General features: G+C 42.1%; 4 protein-coding genes across 5 annotated transcripts; all 4 read right to left on the bottom strand.

The window, feature by feature from the left end:
* Positions 1-77: 77 nt before the first annotated feature.
* On the bottom strand, positions 78-3,548 carry LOC131877649 (mitochondrial inner membrane protease subunit 1-like). Its single transcript, XM_059223394.1, has 2 exons — positions 3,169-3,548; positions 78-432 (listed from the first exon to the last, which is right to left on the bottom strand). Exons 1-2 carry the CDS (start codon positions 3,407-3,409, stop codon positions 218-220), a joined length of 456 nt encoding a protein of 151 aa, XP_059079377.1. The 5' UTR covers positions 3,410-3,548; the 3' UTR covers positions 78-217.
* Positions 3,549-3,685: 137 nt separating this feature from the next.
* Positions 3,686-5,202, bottom strand: LOC131877646 (peroxisomal membrane protein PEX16-like). The gene is made up of 5 exons (XM_059223391.1): positions 4,957-5,202; positions 4,631-4,880; positions 4,418-4,572; positions 4,158-4,359; positions 3,686-4,091 (listed from the first exon to the last, which is right to left on the bottom strand). Exons 1-5 carry the CDS (start codon positions 5,054-5,056, stop codon positions 3,836-3,838), a joined length of 963 nt encoding a protein of 320 aa, XP_059079374.1. The 5' UTR covers positions 5,057-5,202; the 3' UTR covers positions 3,686-3,835.
* A 109-nt stretch (positions 5,203-5,311) lies between these two features.
* LOC131877639 (uncharacterized) lies at positions 5,312-9,983 on the bottom strand. Its single transcript, XM_059223377.1, has 12 exons — positions 9,795-9,983; positions 9,603-9,726; positions 9,349-9,538; positions 9,022-9,279; positions 8,676-8,953; positions 8,532-8,605; positions 8,312-8,466; positions 7,671-8,001; positions 7,000-7,606; positions 6,006-6,930; positions 5,744-5,932; positions 5,312-5,674 (listed from the first exon to the last, which is right to left on the bottom strand). The coding sequence occupies exons 1-12, from the start codon at positions 9,880-9,882 to the stop codon at positions 5,420-5,422; spliced, it is 3,474 nt and encodes a 1,157-aa protein (XP_059079360.1). The 5' UTR covers positions 9,883-9,983; the 3' UTR covers positions 5,312-5,419.
* Positions 9,984-10,759: 776 nt separating this feature from the next.
* Positions 10,760-14,719, bottom strand: LOC131877645 (uncharacterized). Of its 2 annotated transcripts, none has more exons than XM_059223389.1 (9): positions 14,313-14,719; positions 14,003-14,243; positions 13,643-13,942; positions 13,431-13,576; positions 13,120-13,356; positions 12,869-13,057; positions 12,633-12,798; positions 12,280-12,519; positions 10,760-10,991 (listed from the first exon to the last, which is right to left on the bottom strand). In XM_059223389.1, the coding sequence occupies exons 1-8, from the start codon at positions 14,483-14,485 to the stop codon at positions 12,331-12,333; spliced, it is 1,641 nt and encodes a 546-aa protein (XP_059079372.1). In that variant the 5' UTR covers positions 14,486-14,719; the 3' UTR covers positions 10,760-10,991; positions 12,280-12,330. The 2 variants fall into 2 exon arrangements, with proteins under 2 accessions (XP_059079372.1, XP_059079373.1); XM_059223390.1 differs by having other exon boundaries at positions 12,441-12,519; positions 14,313-14,713.
* Positions 14,720-17,349: the final 2,630 nt, after the last annotated feature.

Here is a 17,349-nt window from a genome sequence, read left to right as displayed (position 1 = left end):
CCTCCCCCGTTGTCCATATTGTAACATACTACATATTTATCGGGAAAAAATAAATAAATACATCCAAAAACCGGATCTGCAAGGTTCACAACATTTTTACTATCATTTTTCTCTCTTCCAATGAGTTGCCCAGTAACAATATTAGGTTATGGGGATTGGTTGGCTTTTTGACTAGTTCCAGTATAAGAAAGGGCAAATATCCTATAAAAAGACTTGATTAATGTGTTGGGTCACTCTGTCGTTGTGGGTTCCACGCAGATTCCCACGCAAAAGGATGGAACCGAACTACCACACGCCCTTCGGTGAGGCCTATTGGAACTGGTCCATAAGTTTTGGAATCCAATGACCTGCCCTTGTTATCACCTTCTAGCCAGACATGTCCTTGAGGTATTCGCTTCTCCTTCTCCGCTGGATTAATTTCACCGGGCAGAGCTGAAACAACCAAAGATGACAACATGAGGATACTTAAACCAAACATTCCGTGTCTCGGAGAAGTATACGTACAACCTCTTCTTTTTCAGTGTTATTTTCAGAAGAAACTGACGATGTTTTAGTCTTAATTTCTCGCGTTTAGGTCCTATTTTTATCTACTTAATTCTTGGTTCATCTCAAAATTTAATGAGCTTTCAATTTCATAATGGGTGAAAGGCACTTTTTCTCCTTAGGCTTCTTTAATTCTCAAACCGGGACAATTACGTCACGGATCACCTTGTTGACTCGTTGTGCGTTGAATCCTTGGTTGAATACATCAACTAGAGACTGTAACAGTCACATACGCAAGAGTATTTTAGTTTGGCGAGCCTTGTTTTCATTAAGAAAAGATTACGTTAGCCTCACGCCTTCAAATTACACGTTTTTCAGAATAGCTTTGTTCAAAGACAACGAGGACAACTAAAATCAATTCTTGGTGATATTCATAGAATGAACTATTTCCTCTTGGCTTGACATGAGAACTCAAGGAAAAAAGTATTAAAGGATCAGAGAGAATGTTCTTCGGGGATGTCTTGGTAGCACTTTAAATATGGTGGAGACTAGCCTGTATAGGACGATTTAGCTTATTTGAAGGAGTGATTTGAAGAAAGTTGGAGATTTTACTTAGTAGACTGAGAAAAAAAGATAATCGGTACAAAGATATTCGAATCCTTTGCCGATTTTTCATCATTTCACATCTTTCACAATCAGGGCTTCAGTAACGTGTTATTGTTCTGCAAAAGTAACAGTATCGACAACGGGACAATTTTTTAGCCCTACCGTTACCGGGTGGATGCGATTAGGGTTATCAATTACATTTTCTGTGTGATATGACAATACTACTTGCATGATGAAAATCTGCAAGTTAACCTCAAAATGTTACCCTGATTTTCCTCTCGTTAAACCAATGGAGTATTTGTCTTTTGTTTACTTTTTCAAACCTTGAAAAGTAAGATGAAAAAATGCTTATGAAAATGTTTGATAAAAAAGTAAAAGCAAACAACCCTTAACCTGCGAACCCAAGTATATTTGTCATTTTTTTCACTTTATATTTACTAAACGTTAAAAAATCATATAAAGCAGGTTTCTTTTGCAGTTTTAGGCCATCTTTTCTTCTGCTAAAGTAACGGTATCTGTAACGGTAACGCATTACTTTTTTCGGTAACGGGTCAAGCTCCGTTCACAATACAACAGGCTTAAATTTAATATAATCTAAATCTAAAACCTTGAATTTGGAATTAGCATACATTTTGTCATTTAGAGTAGTTTTGATTGATCTTTTTTTAAGTTAAAAAAGCAGTGCCCAGCAAAATAGTGACAACAAATGAATTGTTTGTGATGAAATTTCGAACCGATGACATATTCACCCTTATTCATGCGTGCGACAAGAACTAACAGTTAATTTCTTCCAAATATGCAAGGGGTAACGGATGATCTTTAAACCAAATGAAGTTGGCTAATTTGGTAGGCCAAAATTAACAACTTAAAGATTTTCCGACATCAAACAGTTTCTGAAAATATGAACTTTACACAGAATGAACGACTAAGTAAGAAGCGCATTCCCCACCCAACTTTCATTTACCAATCACCTGAACTCTGCAATATCCAAGACCAGGGCCAGGATCGAATACATCTGCAATAAACTTCCAATCAAAAATCTTCCCCCTTCCAATAGCCCTTCAACTCTTCCGGATCTACATTAACCCATTTTCCTTATCAGTTTTCTTCCCAAATCCGCCGATGTCAAGTTCATCAAATTACCCAAGCGATACTTGTGCGTGCATGGACGCATTTTCTATGTGAAACCGAGCCCCTCACCATCGAGCTGGCCATATCAGTGTCCAATAGTGTTGGGAACCTGACCTTTCCGGCGGTGATGTCCGGACACAAGTTGTCCTTCCCGGTCAAGGACTTACTAACATATTTTTTGTCCTTGGCCTGACATCCTTTTGGAGCATTGGCGGTCATGCACCATTGTCCGGCTCCCGGTCAAATGTTATCAACAACGGGAGCTAACAAAAGATCTGTTCAATCTGACCCACCCACTCTACTGCAATAACTAAGATTTTCATCATCTACCTCTGCCCACCTGTTATGTGCTATCTGCAATTCCCCTCTTCAATTTTTTTCATGTGTATTGAACCAATTCTAGTCATACTCACTGTGAGATCACTTTCTAGTCAATTATTTTACTGACTTTACCATTTTGACATTCTTCTTTTTTATGTTCAACCATGTTTTCATAATGCCTATACACCATATCTTATATTCATTTTTTCGTCATGACATGACCAAGAGTCGCAAAAAAAAGATCAATTGGAAGAAGAACTGAATTCTTACAGGCAGATAGCTAAAGAGTGTCACATGTTTTGTATTTACAGGACTTCCGACAATGACTGTTTTGAGCTTTGAATCTTGCAACTTGCTGAATTAATGGAACATGTAGGACGTGAGAATGAAATATATTTCACTCAGGTGTTGAGCGAATAAATTCTAGGTTTCTCATTCAATGTACGTCTATCGCCATTATTTCCGAGCATTTCAAAATCAAGCCTTACGAATGAAAAAGAAAATCGTTATTCCATTGAACATTACCAAAATACATTGGCTTACAAGAAACTGTAACCTATTACCCAGAAGTTCCAATTGATTCATAAAGCAAATTGCAAGGGCTACATTGATAAGAAAGGCACTCACCATGGACGCGTTTGCAGATTCGGGTCTCAGGGCTGTTGGGGTGCTTAAGAATGAGCACATCGCCTCGTTCCACCTCTCCACACCATGGCCATTGCTTTATCAAAACCAATTGACCATGGCGGAACGTAGGTTCCATGGAATCTTCTGCTAGCAAATAGACATTTCCCAAATACGAGGAACCTGTGTAGACCACACAGCCCAGCACAACGGTCTTTCTCAGGGCGGTCCAAATTTTAGGCATTATTATCCTGGGCACAGAATCAGGTAAGGATTCACAGGACTGAACCCGTCATTCATGGCTTGCTTTTGTTTTGGGTACGCCACTGTTTTACAGGTTGATCAGCTTCATCTTGCTTTGTGTTTATTTCTTGAAAGAGATTGAATCAGCTGATCAAACTGGGTTTGGCAAGGCAAGGTAGTGTATACTCCAAAATTTGACAAGCCATCTTGAATGATCACTAAACGAAAGTTTTTGTTTTAGATGTAAAATGAGAAACGTAATAAAAAACCCATGATGTAATTGGAATTTTGTTTTTATTCTCTATTTTTGTCACTCAAAGCCCCTTCAACGCCATTGAAAGGTTAGGTTGAGTGAGGATTTTTGCGTGAATCTCGCTGACTTTGCTCAAAATTGAGCCTCGTCAATTTTCTTGTTTTACTTATATTTCTATTTAGCCCACAAATAGGCGTAGATATTACGATAGTGTGGTAGCTTTGTCAAGATAAATTCGATCAAAATCCATGTAAGGGGGATCTTTTTCTTAGCACAAATCAAAGCAGTGAGTACTAGTTGTTTGGTGAAGTTGTCATAAAACGGGGATCTCATGAGATAAAGGGCCAAATTATTCCGCCTTCTCGTCAATTCTTCGGTTTCCCAAGCGGTAAAATGGCGTTGGTTATCTTTTTGGTGGGAAAGCACTTGACTGGAACGCAAGTAGATGATTTTAGACGCAGTGAGCGATTGAGTCTGGATCTTGAAGTTTTTTTACCTAGTGACGTCCAACCCCATAGCCAAAAGCCACGGCTTCCACGAACGGGGTCCGCATATTCCAAGAGCAGACAGGTAAGCCAGGGGTTCTGATATGTAAATCACTTCACCCAATATCTGGAACTGTCCCAGAGGCTTTGATTGCATGTGAAGAGCGTTGTAATCCTCTCTGATATCCCAAGTGCGATTAGTGACACGGCCATCTGTTATCAAATTAGCTTCAATGAAATGCCTCATGGGAACTTGGACGAGGATGAGTACCTGCTTCGAGCTTCCGGATGATTTTGCCTGATCTCAGTTTTGAGAATTGTTGATTGGGTTGCGAGTTTTGGTTCCCATCACGAATAAGAGGTTCAATTGTGGGGTATTTGAGCATTTGATGACGCTTGTAAAGTAAAAGGCCTCTCATGGTAGACCTACGGGTTAAGAGAAAATTGAACATGCGAAATGCCGTGAGTTAAAAGGTACACTCACTTTAAAACTTGTAGAGTTACAACGACTATCCATTTTCCGACCGGGCCTCCAACGAGGTGGGCTGATAGTTCTAAAATTGCTTCACTAGACTCGATAAAACCTAAGAAACACTCCAGTCTGGAAAACTCAAAGCCTATTGCGATAGTGTTGGCCTTTTCAAAGGCCCTGTCGTTGATAAACTTGATCAGTGTACCACTTTGTTGAACGATTTCGCTCAAGATTAAAGCTCGCTTCGATCGCCCTAAGTAAACTGGAAAGTATTCAAGTAAAATAGAATTGAAATTACTAGCAGAAAAGTGGTTGTTGTACTTGAGATGCCGACTTACATGTAAAAAGATATGATGCCCACTTGATTCCATTTTCAACGTCTGTAACTTGGTCAGGATTTTTTCGAATCCATTCCAGGTATTGCTTCCAGGCGTCCATAACTGTATCACAATGTGGCCATTTCACTGAAGCAAATATTTACTTCTTTCATTTGGACTCTGCTTCTCTTGGCATTAAGCTAGACTACTTGATCTGTTCCCAATTGGTCAGCTCTAAGGTAGAAGCTGTTTCCAAACCTGTTGGAAGTCTTTGACGATAGTCAGAGGAGATAACAATGTTTGATTTTCTCCCAACGAATTGCTTTAAGATTGATGCAACGACGGTAGATACAGTAGACGCAAGGTGCGTTGATAGAACTTTTGTACAATATTTTTAATTCTCAAAATCACTGATGAACATTGTTAGGAGCAAAGTGGTGTTATGACGTTTTAAAACAATGGTTAGCACTTGAATAGTGACTGGTTAGAAAAATTCTTTAAAATGGTAATCGAGTTTAGTTTCGTTGCCCCCTGCGGTAAGGGCTGGAACACTGCCGAATCCACCATAACCATAGCCATGAAGCCCGTACCGTCGGCTGTAACAGTGCTGGCAATATATTTCTCTATTAGGGCCATCATTGGCTTTGGTAGAGTCCAGGCTGACGTGACAGTCGGCGCACGAAAAACAAGTCTTGTGAAACAAGCCATGTGACACAATGATTTTTTCCGCTTGAAACACCTGAAAGGCATATGGGCAAATTACACAGAACCGTCTGAAAAACTTGTAATCGACCATTGAACCCCTCACCTTGCCATTGCAGCGAATACAAGCATCCGCAGGCGTGTCAGATTTGATGATATTAGTGGCATTGATGGTATTTAGAGTAGAGTATCTCATATTAGAGTTGGCATTCTGATCCACCCAAGCAGTTGATTGGACTCCTCGATAAGAAGCGCTACCAAAGTTTCTAGCATAGCATCCTTGACAATAGATATCCTGCGGAATAAGGTTAATACTCAGAAGTAAGGGATTGTAGATTTGGGTAAAATATAATAGAACACATATTTACCTTGTCAGGGCCGCCAAAAACGGTGGTCAAATCAAGATGCCTATCGCAAGCCCGGCATGAAGCGCAAGATTTGTGGAAAGCAATGCTGTTACACATCAGCTCTTCATTGGCAAAGACTCCTCCACCACATCGATGACACGCCTTTCGCGGGTCAATAGGCTTAGTCTTGCTCAAGTTCAATGATTTTTGGGCATCAGATTCGTTGAATACTCGAACAGTTGGCCCATATCGTTTTTGGTAGCAATTTTTACAATAGAGCTCCCCGTAATTGGGACCATCGCAGGCCAATTGAGAATCCAAGGCCCTCTTACAAGTGTCGCAAGCGAAACATTTCTTATGGAACAAGCCTTTGTTGGACACCATCTTTTCAGCCTCGAAAACTTTTCCTTGGCATTTGGGACAAGCGCTTCGATCCCCTTCGGGTGCCATGATCGATGTGGTGTCCACATTAGCCTTAGCCAAACCATCCTCGTCATCATAATAGGCAGATGACGGGCGAGACCGTGACCCAACCCTGGATCGGGAACGACCTCTTCGGCTCAACACTCCAAACTCCTCTTTATAACAAAGATGACAGTAGATCTCGCCATCTCCCCCGCAATAGGCATTCGATTGATCCAGGTTTCCATTACATTTCCGACATTTAGCGCATGCTGGATGATAGTATCCTGCAGATGTGGCCACTTTTTCCGCCTCAAACACTTTTCCAAAGCATCTAGGACATCTGAACTGATCGCCTTCGTCTGCAATGATGCTCTTGGTATTTACACGTCCATTGGTGGAAGTGGATTTTCCAATGACTCCGTAATATTCTGAGTAACAATGTTGGCAGTAAATGTCGTTTTGAGCTTCGTTTAGGGTGAATGCGTCCAATTGACGTTTACAATGACCACAGTAGAGACATTGGCGATGGAAGATTCCAGCCCTACAAGTAAATATGTACTTTTCAAGATGTTTGACTCTTTGCATTGAAATAGACTCCACCCACTCTTACTTAGACAGAACTTTGTCCACGTCAAAGACTTGCTTCTGGCACTTGGGACATCCATTGCGAGGGTTTAGAGTGGTTGGCATTGTTCTGGCATCGCAAAACATATTTCTTCCCCCAGTGAAATATTCTCGGACATAGCACGTCTTGCAATAAACCTCTGCGTTGGGTCCCTCCATGCAATTGGAGTAATCAAGGAGATGGTTACACAGAGCGCAAGCAAAGCAATGCTTGTGGTACCATCGATCGCGAGAAGTCATCTTTTCAGCTTCATAGACTTTGCCTTGACATCTTGGGCATCCGTGCGGATCTCCTGGCATAGCCGGCACGATATTCCTGGGTTTGGCAATATTGGTCTGAGATCTCTCTGCCTGAAGTTGAGCCTTATAGCAACTGTTGCAATATGCGTCGCCATTGGTCCCAATAGCGCATCTCATACTATCCAACTTGGTGTGGCACACCTGACAGTTGAAACATCCTTGATGAAACCAGACTTTATCCCCGGCCACCACCTTCTCCGCTTCGAAGACCACCCCATGGCATCGAGGACAACCTATCTCTGCCCCAGCGGGTAGGATCAAGCCAGTGTCTGAGAATGGCAAAGGTTTCGTCCCTGGAGAAAAAAAGACCATCTCAAAGTAGGCTCGATGATTGGCCAGCTAAGGAGGAGAGGGTACCTTCGCCAAAGTTCCTGATGAAGCATGTTTTGCAGTAAATCTCATTATCTGGAGCTTCATATCCATAAACCAGAGTTGATGTCAGTGTTGACTTGCAACCGTTGCATCGGAAGCATTGCTTGTGCCAAACAGCAGACTTGGAAAACACCTTTTCTAAGTCATACACTTTTCCTTGGCATTTGTGACAGCTGTTTGGATCCCCGGGAACCTTGACCAGGGAGGTGTCGACATTTTGGCACGGCCTCAGATGGATATTGGCCTTCTCATCCAACCATCGATTCCCATGAGCTCCTCGGTATCCGGCTCCTCCAAATTGACGACTATAGCATCCCTGAAAAATGTTATCTTGAGTTTTTCTCAGCAATCAAAAGTGATTTTTGTCCACAGAAACTCCAAAGCTTTTAAGTAATCCAAAATGTACAACTTTTGGAAGAAAAAGGTTGTGTTTCATTTCAGTAAGGATTTTTCCAAACATTGTACAAATTGTCATCTCGAGCGCTACTCAAGCTACATAATTGGTCATTTTTTTCTTCAAGTGAACCAAAATTTCTTTTTTCGTAAATCTTGTTTGTTTGGTTTGAAGAGACTGAAACTTGCAATTGTAAATAACAGCCTCTACTTTCAAAAGGCACACGGCTTACTTCACAATAAATATCTCCATCAGATCCGCAGCACAAGGAAGTGGCATCCAGCTTGTGGTTACAACTTCGGCAAGTTGCACATCGAATGTGGAACATACTATTGTTGGCCTTCAACTTTTCAGCCTCAAACACTGCCCCGTGACATCTTGGACATCCTGTACATTAAAAAGACATGGGGTTTTTGGATATTAGAAACCATCTCAAATTCATGGCAACTTACCATTCATCCCTTGAGCCTGAATAACGGCAGTGTTTAATGTGCCCATTGATTTCGCCCTTGACCTATGCCCAAACCTAAAGCAGTTTCAAATGACTTTTTAAAACCTGTCCTTGAAGAACCCCATTGTTCGGGAAATAAGCTTACGTGACGGAGTAACAACCGTAGCAATACACTTCTCCATCAGGTCCATCATTGAAGGAGGACGCATCTAATTTGTGTCGACACTTCTTGCAAGATAAGCACTTGACGTGATACCAATGCTCTCTGGCACCAATTTTTTCGGCCTCAAAAACCACTCCTTGACAACGTGGGCAGGTTTCACGATTGGCACCACCCTTGATGATCGAAGTGTCTCCCGGTCCCACTGATTTTGATCTCATGTCGAAATTTTGTGCATAGCATGTTTTGCAAAATATTTCGCGCTACCGAAGAAGGACATTAGAAATTGGTGATGTGTCAATCGTTAGCTCATTATTTGCAAATACGGTACCTGGTGGCTCACGCAGTTGTAATGGTCAATTGGCCGAGTACATATTTTACAGGAGAAACAAGGGCTGTGATACACACCATGTCCGACCATCATCTTCTCGGCTTCGAAAACTTTACCGAAGCACCTTGGACAGCAATCACTATCTTGAGGACCAGCCCGGATTTTAGACGTGCTTTGCGGATCCATAGGGAGTGGTGTGTGCCAGATTTTAGGATAGCAGACTTTGCAGTACACTTCGTTGTCGAAGCCAACAAAAACCTTATCGATGAGTTCATGGTGTTGTTATACAATCTAAATTTGAAGGGATTGGAATGGTTGCTGCCTTACTTGAAGTTTATCATCCTGGGGTCGGTTGCACTTGACACAAGTGAAACATTTCTTGTGATAGGTGAGACCTTTTTCAACCACTTTTTCGGCCTCGAAAACCGTCCCCTTGCATCTTGGGCAACACTTTGAACTCCCTCCACTGTTCCCTTTGATAATGGTGGTGTCAGGATAGGTTTGAGGTCTTTCGTGTCTAGAAGGTATTTTACAATTAAAGGAAGCTTAATTGGTTACTCAATGTCAGTTGGTAGCCATACCGAGTGACCTCCGAATAACAATGCTTGCAAAATAAGAACCCTTGATGAACATTACAGTTGGATGGATTCAAAAACTTGTTGCAAAAACAGCATTTGAAACATCGCTTGTGCCATCGATTATTGCCTAAAAATGGAATTAATTTACAAATTGATGTATTGCAAATGTATAATATAAACGGAACTTCGGCTTACCTGCTAAAAGAGCCTCGGCTTGGTAGACATCAATGCCGCAATTGGGGCAGAGCCCTTCTTCAGCTTCCAATCTAAATTCTTGCACCATTTTGGGGTACGAAGTGCAGAAATTGATTTAAATTTTAAGACTTGAGCCAACAACATGTGTTTCACTCTTCACCGATAGGCCCAGTGCATAAAACTAACGAAAGGTATTATCTCTTTGAGGACTGAAACCGAGATGAATCATCGGTCTTAAAATGACCAATACTTGACCTACCGAAACCTAGACTTTACGTCAACCCTTTGAGATAATCCAGTGTCACATTGTTCATAATATCATATGTAGTGGTCATCTCGCCTTGAAATTCGTCTGTCGTGTAACAGATGGTCGAGAAGTTCTGAAAAGGTGCAACAACTTTCAATTCACCACCGGGATTCGGTACTCCTATGGAACAAAGAATCGGGGTGTTCCAAATACGACTGTATTTCAGCCATATTATGTTTACAGAAACTCGGAAATCCTTGTGTCTGAACATTAAAGTGTAGTTGTTTTTCAACCAGATTTTAATTTTAAGATCATTTCAAGCATTTTTGAATTTTGGATCACCCTGTCGTGTCTTATGTGAAAGCAAGCGAAGCAGGCCCAAGAACTGTGAGGTCATGTCAGAGAAGAAATGGGTGCGGTGGTGCTCGATCTTGGGCCAAGAACAACTCTGATGTTGAGACACAACATCGCAGCCTGTCTCATGAATAAACCAGGTGTTTTTTCAGAGAACAAGACCTTTCCTTGACTTGAATTGAAACATCCAGTGAAACTAAAATACTGTCGGCAAGGACAGAGGCTGAAAGTGTACCTCTTGGAAAGTGGAAAGCGGCATCACTCGCAGGAATGTCAAATATGAAATGACATAATCAGTCCAAAAGAAGAAATTACTATTTTCTTGCACTCTTCGACTTCTGAATGTTAATCATTTGAATGACTATTTATTGTAGCTCAAAAACGGGGTTTATTGTTTTCATTTCCACGTAATGGACAATCATAATGTAGTTTGTACCAGATCGAGATGGAATACTTGAATGGTTGGTTATGTCATGGACGAAGAAGGCAAGAATGGAATTTGGTTGGCGGACGTCTGTCGAAGTTTTAGGCTCGGATGAAGTCGATGAGCTGATCCGATTCACTTACTGTCTCTTGTTGATTGTTGTCTGATTTTTCTGGAACAAAGGAGCAAACCAAATTGTCTTTAGGTTTCAACGGAAATGGCAATCCATCTTGGGGTGGAACAACTTCATTCAGTAACGAGAACAGCTAGTGAGTAACTACTTGTTTCGAGCTTCAAAAAAATCTCTCAAAATTTGAGACTTTGAGGTTTGAAGGTCGAAACAATATTTCTGTAGAACATCGGCTTGGTTTATGTATAGTCTTGTGCCAAGCTTCAGGCACACCAATAACGCACTGTGGTACACGAAGATGACTAATCATTAGAATATAGTACACGAGGACCACTTTTGAGTAACGGTCCCATATTGGCACAATTCTGTCAACACAAAAACACAATTTTTTTGGCCAGGCATTGAAAAAATGACAACTTTTGGGTGGGGCAAGGAGCTCAAAGACAAGCCTACCTACATCGGTACTTTATGCAAATCCACGCAAGACACACTTTATTTTGTTGGTTAGGTTTAGTTAGGAATTAGTTTTAAGTTTAAGATATATCCCGTCGAATGCAGTGCCTTTGAAACTTTAAGATCCACTTCTAATTCCACGGGGTTTATACCACAACACTATGTCAAACTGGTTTTCAAACTCAAGCGCAAATGTTGTCGATATATTGGAGAATAATCCGAACCTTACTATGGCTCTGCAAGAACAAGACTTACTTTTTAGAGGACAACCAAAACCAAATATTTTAATGTTATTTGAGAGGGACAATTGGTTTCATCCAAGAGAATTTAGTTTACGTCGTTGGCACCAAAACCTAAAGCAGAACAACCTTTGTCGACCATAAAGCCAATCGCTTGGCGAAATTTAACCAGTGTTTCGACGTCACAAATTTTGAAGTGATTTGGGCGTTGTATCCCATCGATGATGGCGGGGAAAAGAAAGCACGCCTCGAGGAACTGAAGGTTGAAGGTAATCAGGTGACCCAAGAGTTCATTGCATCAGTTTGGTTTCTTTTCTAGGGTTCGAGGAGTCGGGATATGGTTGCTATTTGTACAATTTGATCCGTCTTCAGAAGAGTCCTCATTTCTGAGTGTGGTCTACCAGTGAGGTTAAAACGGTCAGTGGTGATGTGATAAAGCAGATCATCTAGTTGGGTTATCTAATTTCGAGCAATAACTCAATGTCAACCGTGAACGACAATGCACTCCAACCGTTGGAGCCTTAGGCTTAAAAAATATGTACTAGTATGTAGAGCATTCATTCCCTAGGGAGCTCTTTCTGTGCGTTCAACAACAGCAGCTTGGTCTAGCAAACAAAATAGTTCATGAGGTGTCAAACCTGGATGGGGGATGGAATGGCATGAGACCCATTGGGCGAGCGGGATCAAAACTAGTTCTCTTCCAAGGCCCGAATCTCATCCGACTCGACGGGTGGGAGACAGAGAAAGAACTCGGCCAAATTCATAAGAATGCCCCGAGAAAATGGATTATGATATTTACCTCTGGAGTTCTTGAGATAGTTGTAGCGCTTGTAGTTGAACATCTCGTTCGTGGTGAGGTTCATGGCCGCGTACAAGAGCTGCAATTATATTTAGTTTGCACAAAGAGTTTCGTCGAATGTATGTGGGTAATTATATTAATCTTGCTGTTTCTACAAGTAGGAGTGAGAAATCTTTGTTTCTGAGCGGTTACCGTAAATCCAGAGAGGAGCCAACCCAAGCCACAGAAAATGAAGGCCTCTATGAGACCAATGACATACAAGAGTTTCCAACCCTCAACACTAATGCAATAAAAGGCGAAGAAAATTGTGATGGAGCAATTGATGGCCACGCTTAACGTGAACGTCAGAAACCATCCCCTGAAATGATAGATTGATTTGAATAGTTGATGATTTTTGAGCTTAACAGTCGATCCGAAAGACGACTGACCTGTTGCGTAATCCCACACAATTATAAATGTACGGACAATGGTGGTCAAATTGAGCGACACAGCGATCGCAAATTCGGCAATGCTTGGTTCGAAGTGGTCGAACAACTCGACATGTGTGACAGAGCCTCATGATATCGTTGTTCCTTTGGCCTTTCCATTCATCATAATAGGCAATTTGCTTAATGGCTCTGTTGAACGAAGTATTTCATGTTTGGTCTTGGCAAAGTGAATTAATATCCGTTGCAAGTACCTATGATACTCTTCGGTATTTTTGGCGAGGAATCCGGGATCTCGTTGGTTGGCCACCAATAAACTCACCCACATGACAATATTCATCACAATAAACGTGTAATGCGTTTGGGGTAGAATATTCCACGTCACAGGAATACATCGCAAAAAGTACATCGGATAGGCCCACAAAAGAACGGAACCAAGGAAGAATAGAATCGGGCCTTTCGTTCGGCCAGTTTGCCCAAACACCAGAGTCCTATATCGAGAGAGTTAAAAGAAACCGAGCAAACTCTTCATTTCCTTCCAGGACTTCAATTCTCAATTCCTTACCAAATGTCCAAAAAAACCGGAAGGAAGTGATTGCGCCGCCGCTTTTCGGTTTCGAGGAATTTGATGATATCTTCGTGTCCGTGTTTTGCCGCTAAATCCAACGGTGTTTTGCGATTGCGATCGCGGGGTTCAAGATCGACGCTGCTCTAAAATTGGCATTACATCTGATGTAACATGAAACTTGTTCAACACACCTTTCAAACTTGACCCACCTTGGCACATAGGAGCTTGACAGCCATAAGGTTGCCGGAAATACAAGCCAAATGTAATGGAGAGGAACCAAAATTGTCCGGTTTTTGTGGATCAAATCCTGAATAGATGAGCATTTGCATCACGGAAGGAAATCCTTTGTAGGCTGCCCAATGAAGAGCTGAATCTCCATTCATGTCCGTGAGATGGGGTTGGGCACCTCGACCCAATAGATAAGCTGCCATGAGTGACCTCCCGAACATACACGCCATCATCAACGGAGTCAAACCTTTGTGATCCGTGGCATCAACGGGTACACCAGCCTAGAATCGTGTTTTTGAGAATCCGACCGCGGAAAAATGATAAGCCAAAACCTAACTTACGCCTAGAAGCTCGTCAACCACGGCTACGTGGCCATTTCGACTAGCCCAGTGAATTGGTCGGGGTCCCTGCCCGTTATCGGAATGGAGATCCACTTTGATTCGTTTGCTCACCATGAACCGCGCTATTGAGATGTGTCCATTCAACGCCATCCAATGGGCCGAGGAATGACCGTACTCGTCTCGTTCATCAAAAATTTCGGGGCCATGGCGATCGTGGAGATACTCGACTTGAGCCAAGGAACTGAAAGTGTCCACCACATGGAAGCCTGGGTTCCCGACATAAGAAAGAAAGGGCTTCGTCATTGCTTACCCTGATCTCATTGCCTCGAAAAGGGTCTCTCGGACTTGATCTTTTTCTGGGTCCACTGCCAAAGCGTAGGATGTATCATCCCATTCGAAGACATCCCGATAATGGGTACGGGTCGGACTGGCGGACTGTATTTTGTCGTAGTCCATGGCCGAACTTTGATCACAAGTCATCATTATCCCGGTTACGTATTCCAAGTCTGGGTGTCCTCTGAATCGAGGAGTGTGGAGGTCATGGGGCTCCTCATTTGCACTAAGTACTCCAGCTATCTAGTGCATGGCCTGGAGATATTGTTGGCTTTCTCTTCAAGAGGACGTTCAAGTAACATTGAGGTTAAAAAAGGGGGCCCCTTTGCTGAATAGTAGGCTGGAGAAAGGACCCTGGATATCGATCAGGCAAACCCACCCTTGCCATGAACCAATTGACAACGCACCCATTGTCTCTTTTTGCAAAGAGTTCGTTAAAACAATTTCTACCTACCAAGAACTTACTCTAAAGAAAATGAAGGGGTTTGAGAGAGCTCCAAACTGATATGGAACAAATCAAAGGGACGGAATGTCGGGTTTGGTAACATCCGCAACCCTACAATTTGCGTTTACATGACCTAGCTTAAGATCGATACTGTATATTTACTTCAGGAATACTTTGATCATGATTAGATACTGTCTGCAACTAGTTTTATGGTTTACATCGTAGCTGTTTCATGAGCATGTAATTCCTCAGTTTCTTGGCAAGCAAAAGTTTGTTTTCACCAGGACTTGGACAAGAGGCTATATTGCTATACAGAGGATATTGATAGTCAGTAATGTTACAGAGCTGACCCTTTGAACGAATTGTTTTTGATGTGCCGGAAAACGATAGAATTTGCTAATTTAACTCGGTATATGAGAAAACATATTTTGTAAACATTTTAACGATGGATAATATTGGAGAGACTAACCACAAAAAATCCCGATCAGGTAGCTAGCCAATACATTGTGAACATGTTCAAATCTGTGTTTCTGCATGCCAAGCAATAATTTAGATTTTACTATCGCACATTCTATGTTGTCAATATTGACAGTTGGGATCAATTTGCATTTGAAAAAGCATTTTCATCTTGGGAAGCTCAAACAACAATCAAGCATTCTTCTTGAACACTCGCTTGATGCATGCATGACTCACTTTGTTTTTCGACCTTCAGATCTGATTTTACGCACTTCTTTGCGTGCTGTTAAATCAGCCTCCCACACCCTGACAATCATAACAGAGAGAGAGAGAGAGAGACAAAAAACCAACCCAACCGTTGGTTGATGTACTGCAACTCTCAGACCAAGCCAAGGAGACCAAACCAGGCCCATTCCCATCAACAACAAAGCCGGCGTTCTTTGCACTACTGGTGGATTCATTCAGTTGATGGCTTGTACTACGTACAATTCAGGATCGAGCTTCCTCTCGATCTCGATGGAGCGTCTTTTAAAAATCTGACTGTTGACTTATGCCTAGGCCGTTGGTGCTTTAAACACAGCGTTTGTCGTACTTGCAGGCTAATTTTAGCCTTTAAGCTGATCCAATATGCACGATTCTTCACTGGCGTGTGTGTGTGTGCGTACTATTAACTTTCTGACTAGACTTCTGATCTCTGATGAATAAAAACCGGAGTCTCGCAATCCGAACAAAGTGTCTTTGTGTCGCGTTTGTACTTTTGGTACTTTGAATGAAGGATACAGACGACAGTAAACATTTTTTTGCGTCGATCGACCGGCAGTGCTCAGCCCCATCCATTGCACGAGGCTTGCCTTCTCTGGTCCACGTTTTCTGGCCTTCCTTATCTCCGCAGCCTCGTGAATTGGGGCTGAATGCACTAGAAAGTACGCTCTAAGCTCCTTCTTGCCCTTCCTCCCGCCCTTCCCCAGGCCGACAGCTGGGATTTCCAAAGGCTTCTAGAGAAAAACAAGAACCTCTATTTCGCTTTTGCGTCTCCCTTCGTTGCTTCTTCCTCTTTCCCATTCTTCTTCGTGTTCTTCCAATCCGATGCAGTTCTATCCAGTTCAAGTTGGTTGGAATCATGCACTACGGTTTGAGGGGCGAATGTTAGTTCTTAGTGCCATATTTCTAGAGATCCGTCAAATAAGCTCTCGTCTTTGTACATCTGAAGGAACTGAACAGACGATCCAACCTCATGAACAAAAATAACTGAGGGGCAAATGGAATTAATTGGCAGACCGAGCTGAAAGCGAGAAGAAAGAAACAGTCAAGTTTATGAGAAGTTCGAGAGATAGATCTGTTGTCGGTTCTCTTCTCTGGAAAATGCCCCTAGCTTCAATCTAAGCCACAACGAGTCGCTTCACAGCCAGGAGTATAGCAGCAGCTTGGCCGATCCTTCTGAGCGGGTGTATCCTAGAATACATGCACTCGTAATGTCTCGATGTGTAGCTCTGGTCTCTGTGTATCCAACAATAGCCACACACTTGCACATGTAAATCGAATGGCTGTGTGTGTTCTGGCTGCCCAGGGGAAAAACCCGATTTCGGGTTGATGAATCCATTGCGAAAATTGCTTTGTTGTTCTGTATTAACATCTGAATTGCTCCGGTATATCCGAAATGTGTAGCATGCTCGATTTCATGTGCCATGAACAATTGTTCGGCAGGCAATACCGATCGATTCGTATGCTACTATACTGGTTCAGACGAATCATTGATCACAGGTTTGCTGAAAATGAGGAATGTAAAGTTACAGCATTGTTCAGGGTCTCCATTACTTTTCGGATCAAAGAATCATATCTTCAGCGGCATAGGCTTACAATATCCGACTGAAGGCTAAAAATTAAACCAGTCGATTCTGAAGTGATTCAAATTTGCGATGCTCTCAATTGAGCTTTCAAGCTTAACCAGATCAACCATAAACACAGAGTGGCGATGTGCACCTATTGGCGCAAATTCTTAGGCAAAATGCTATTTAAAGCGACACTTTGAGCCATTGCATTGCTTAGGGAGTGATTGGACTGACGAAAATCGTAATCCGGATAGAAGCAGATTCTTGTCGAATAGGAGAATTTT

The sequence above is a fragment of the Tigriopus californicus genome, chromosome 3 (genome assembly GCF_007210705.1).
Source record: "Tigriopus californicus strain San Diego chromosome 3, Tcal_SD_v2.1, whole genome shotgun sequence".
Taxonomy (NCBI): domain Eukaryota; kingdom Metazoa; phylum Arthropoda; class Copepoda; order Harpacticoida; family Harpacticidae; genus Tigriopus; species Tigriopus californicus.
This window is presented reverse-complemented; position numbering and strand designations above follow the sequence as displayed.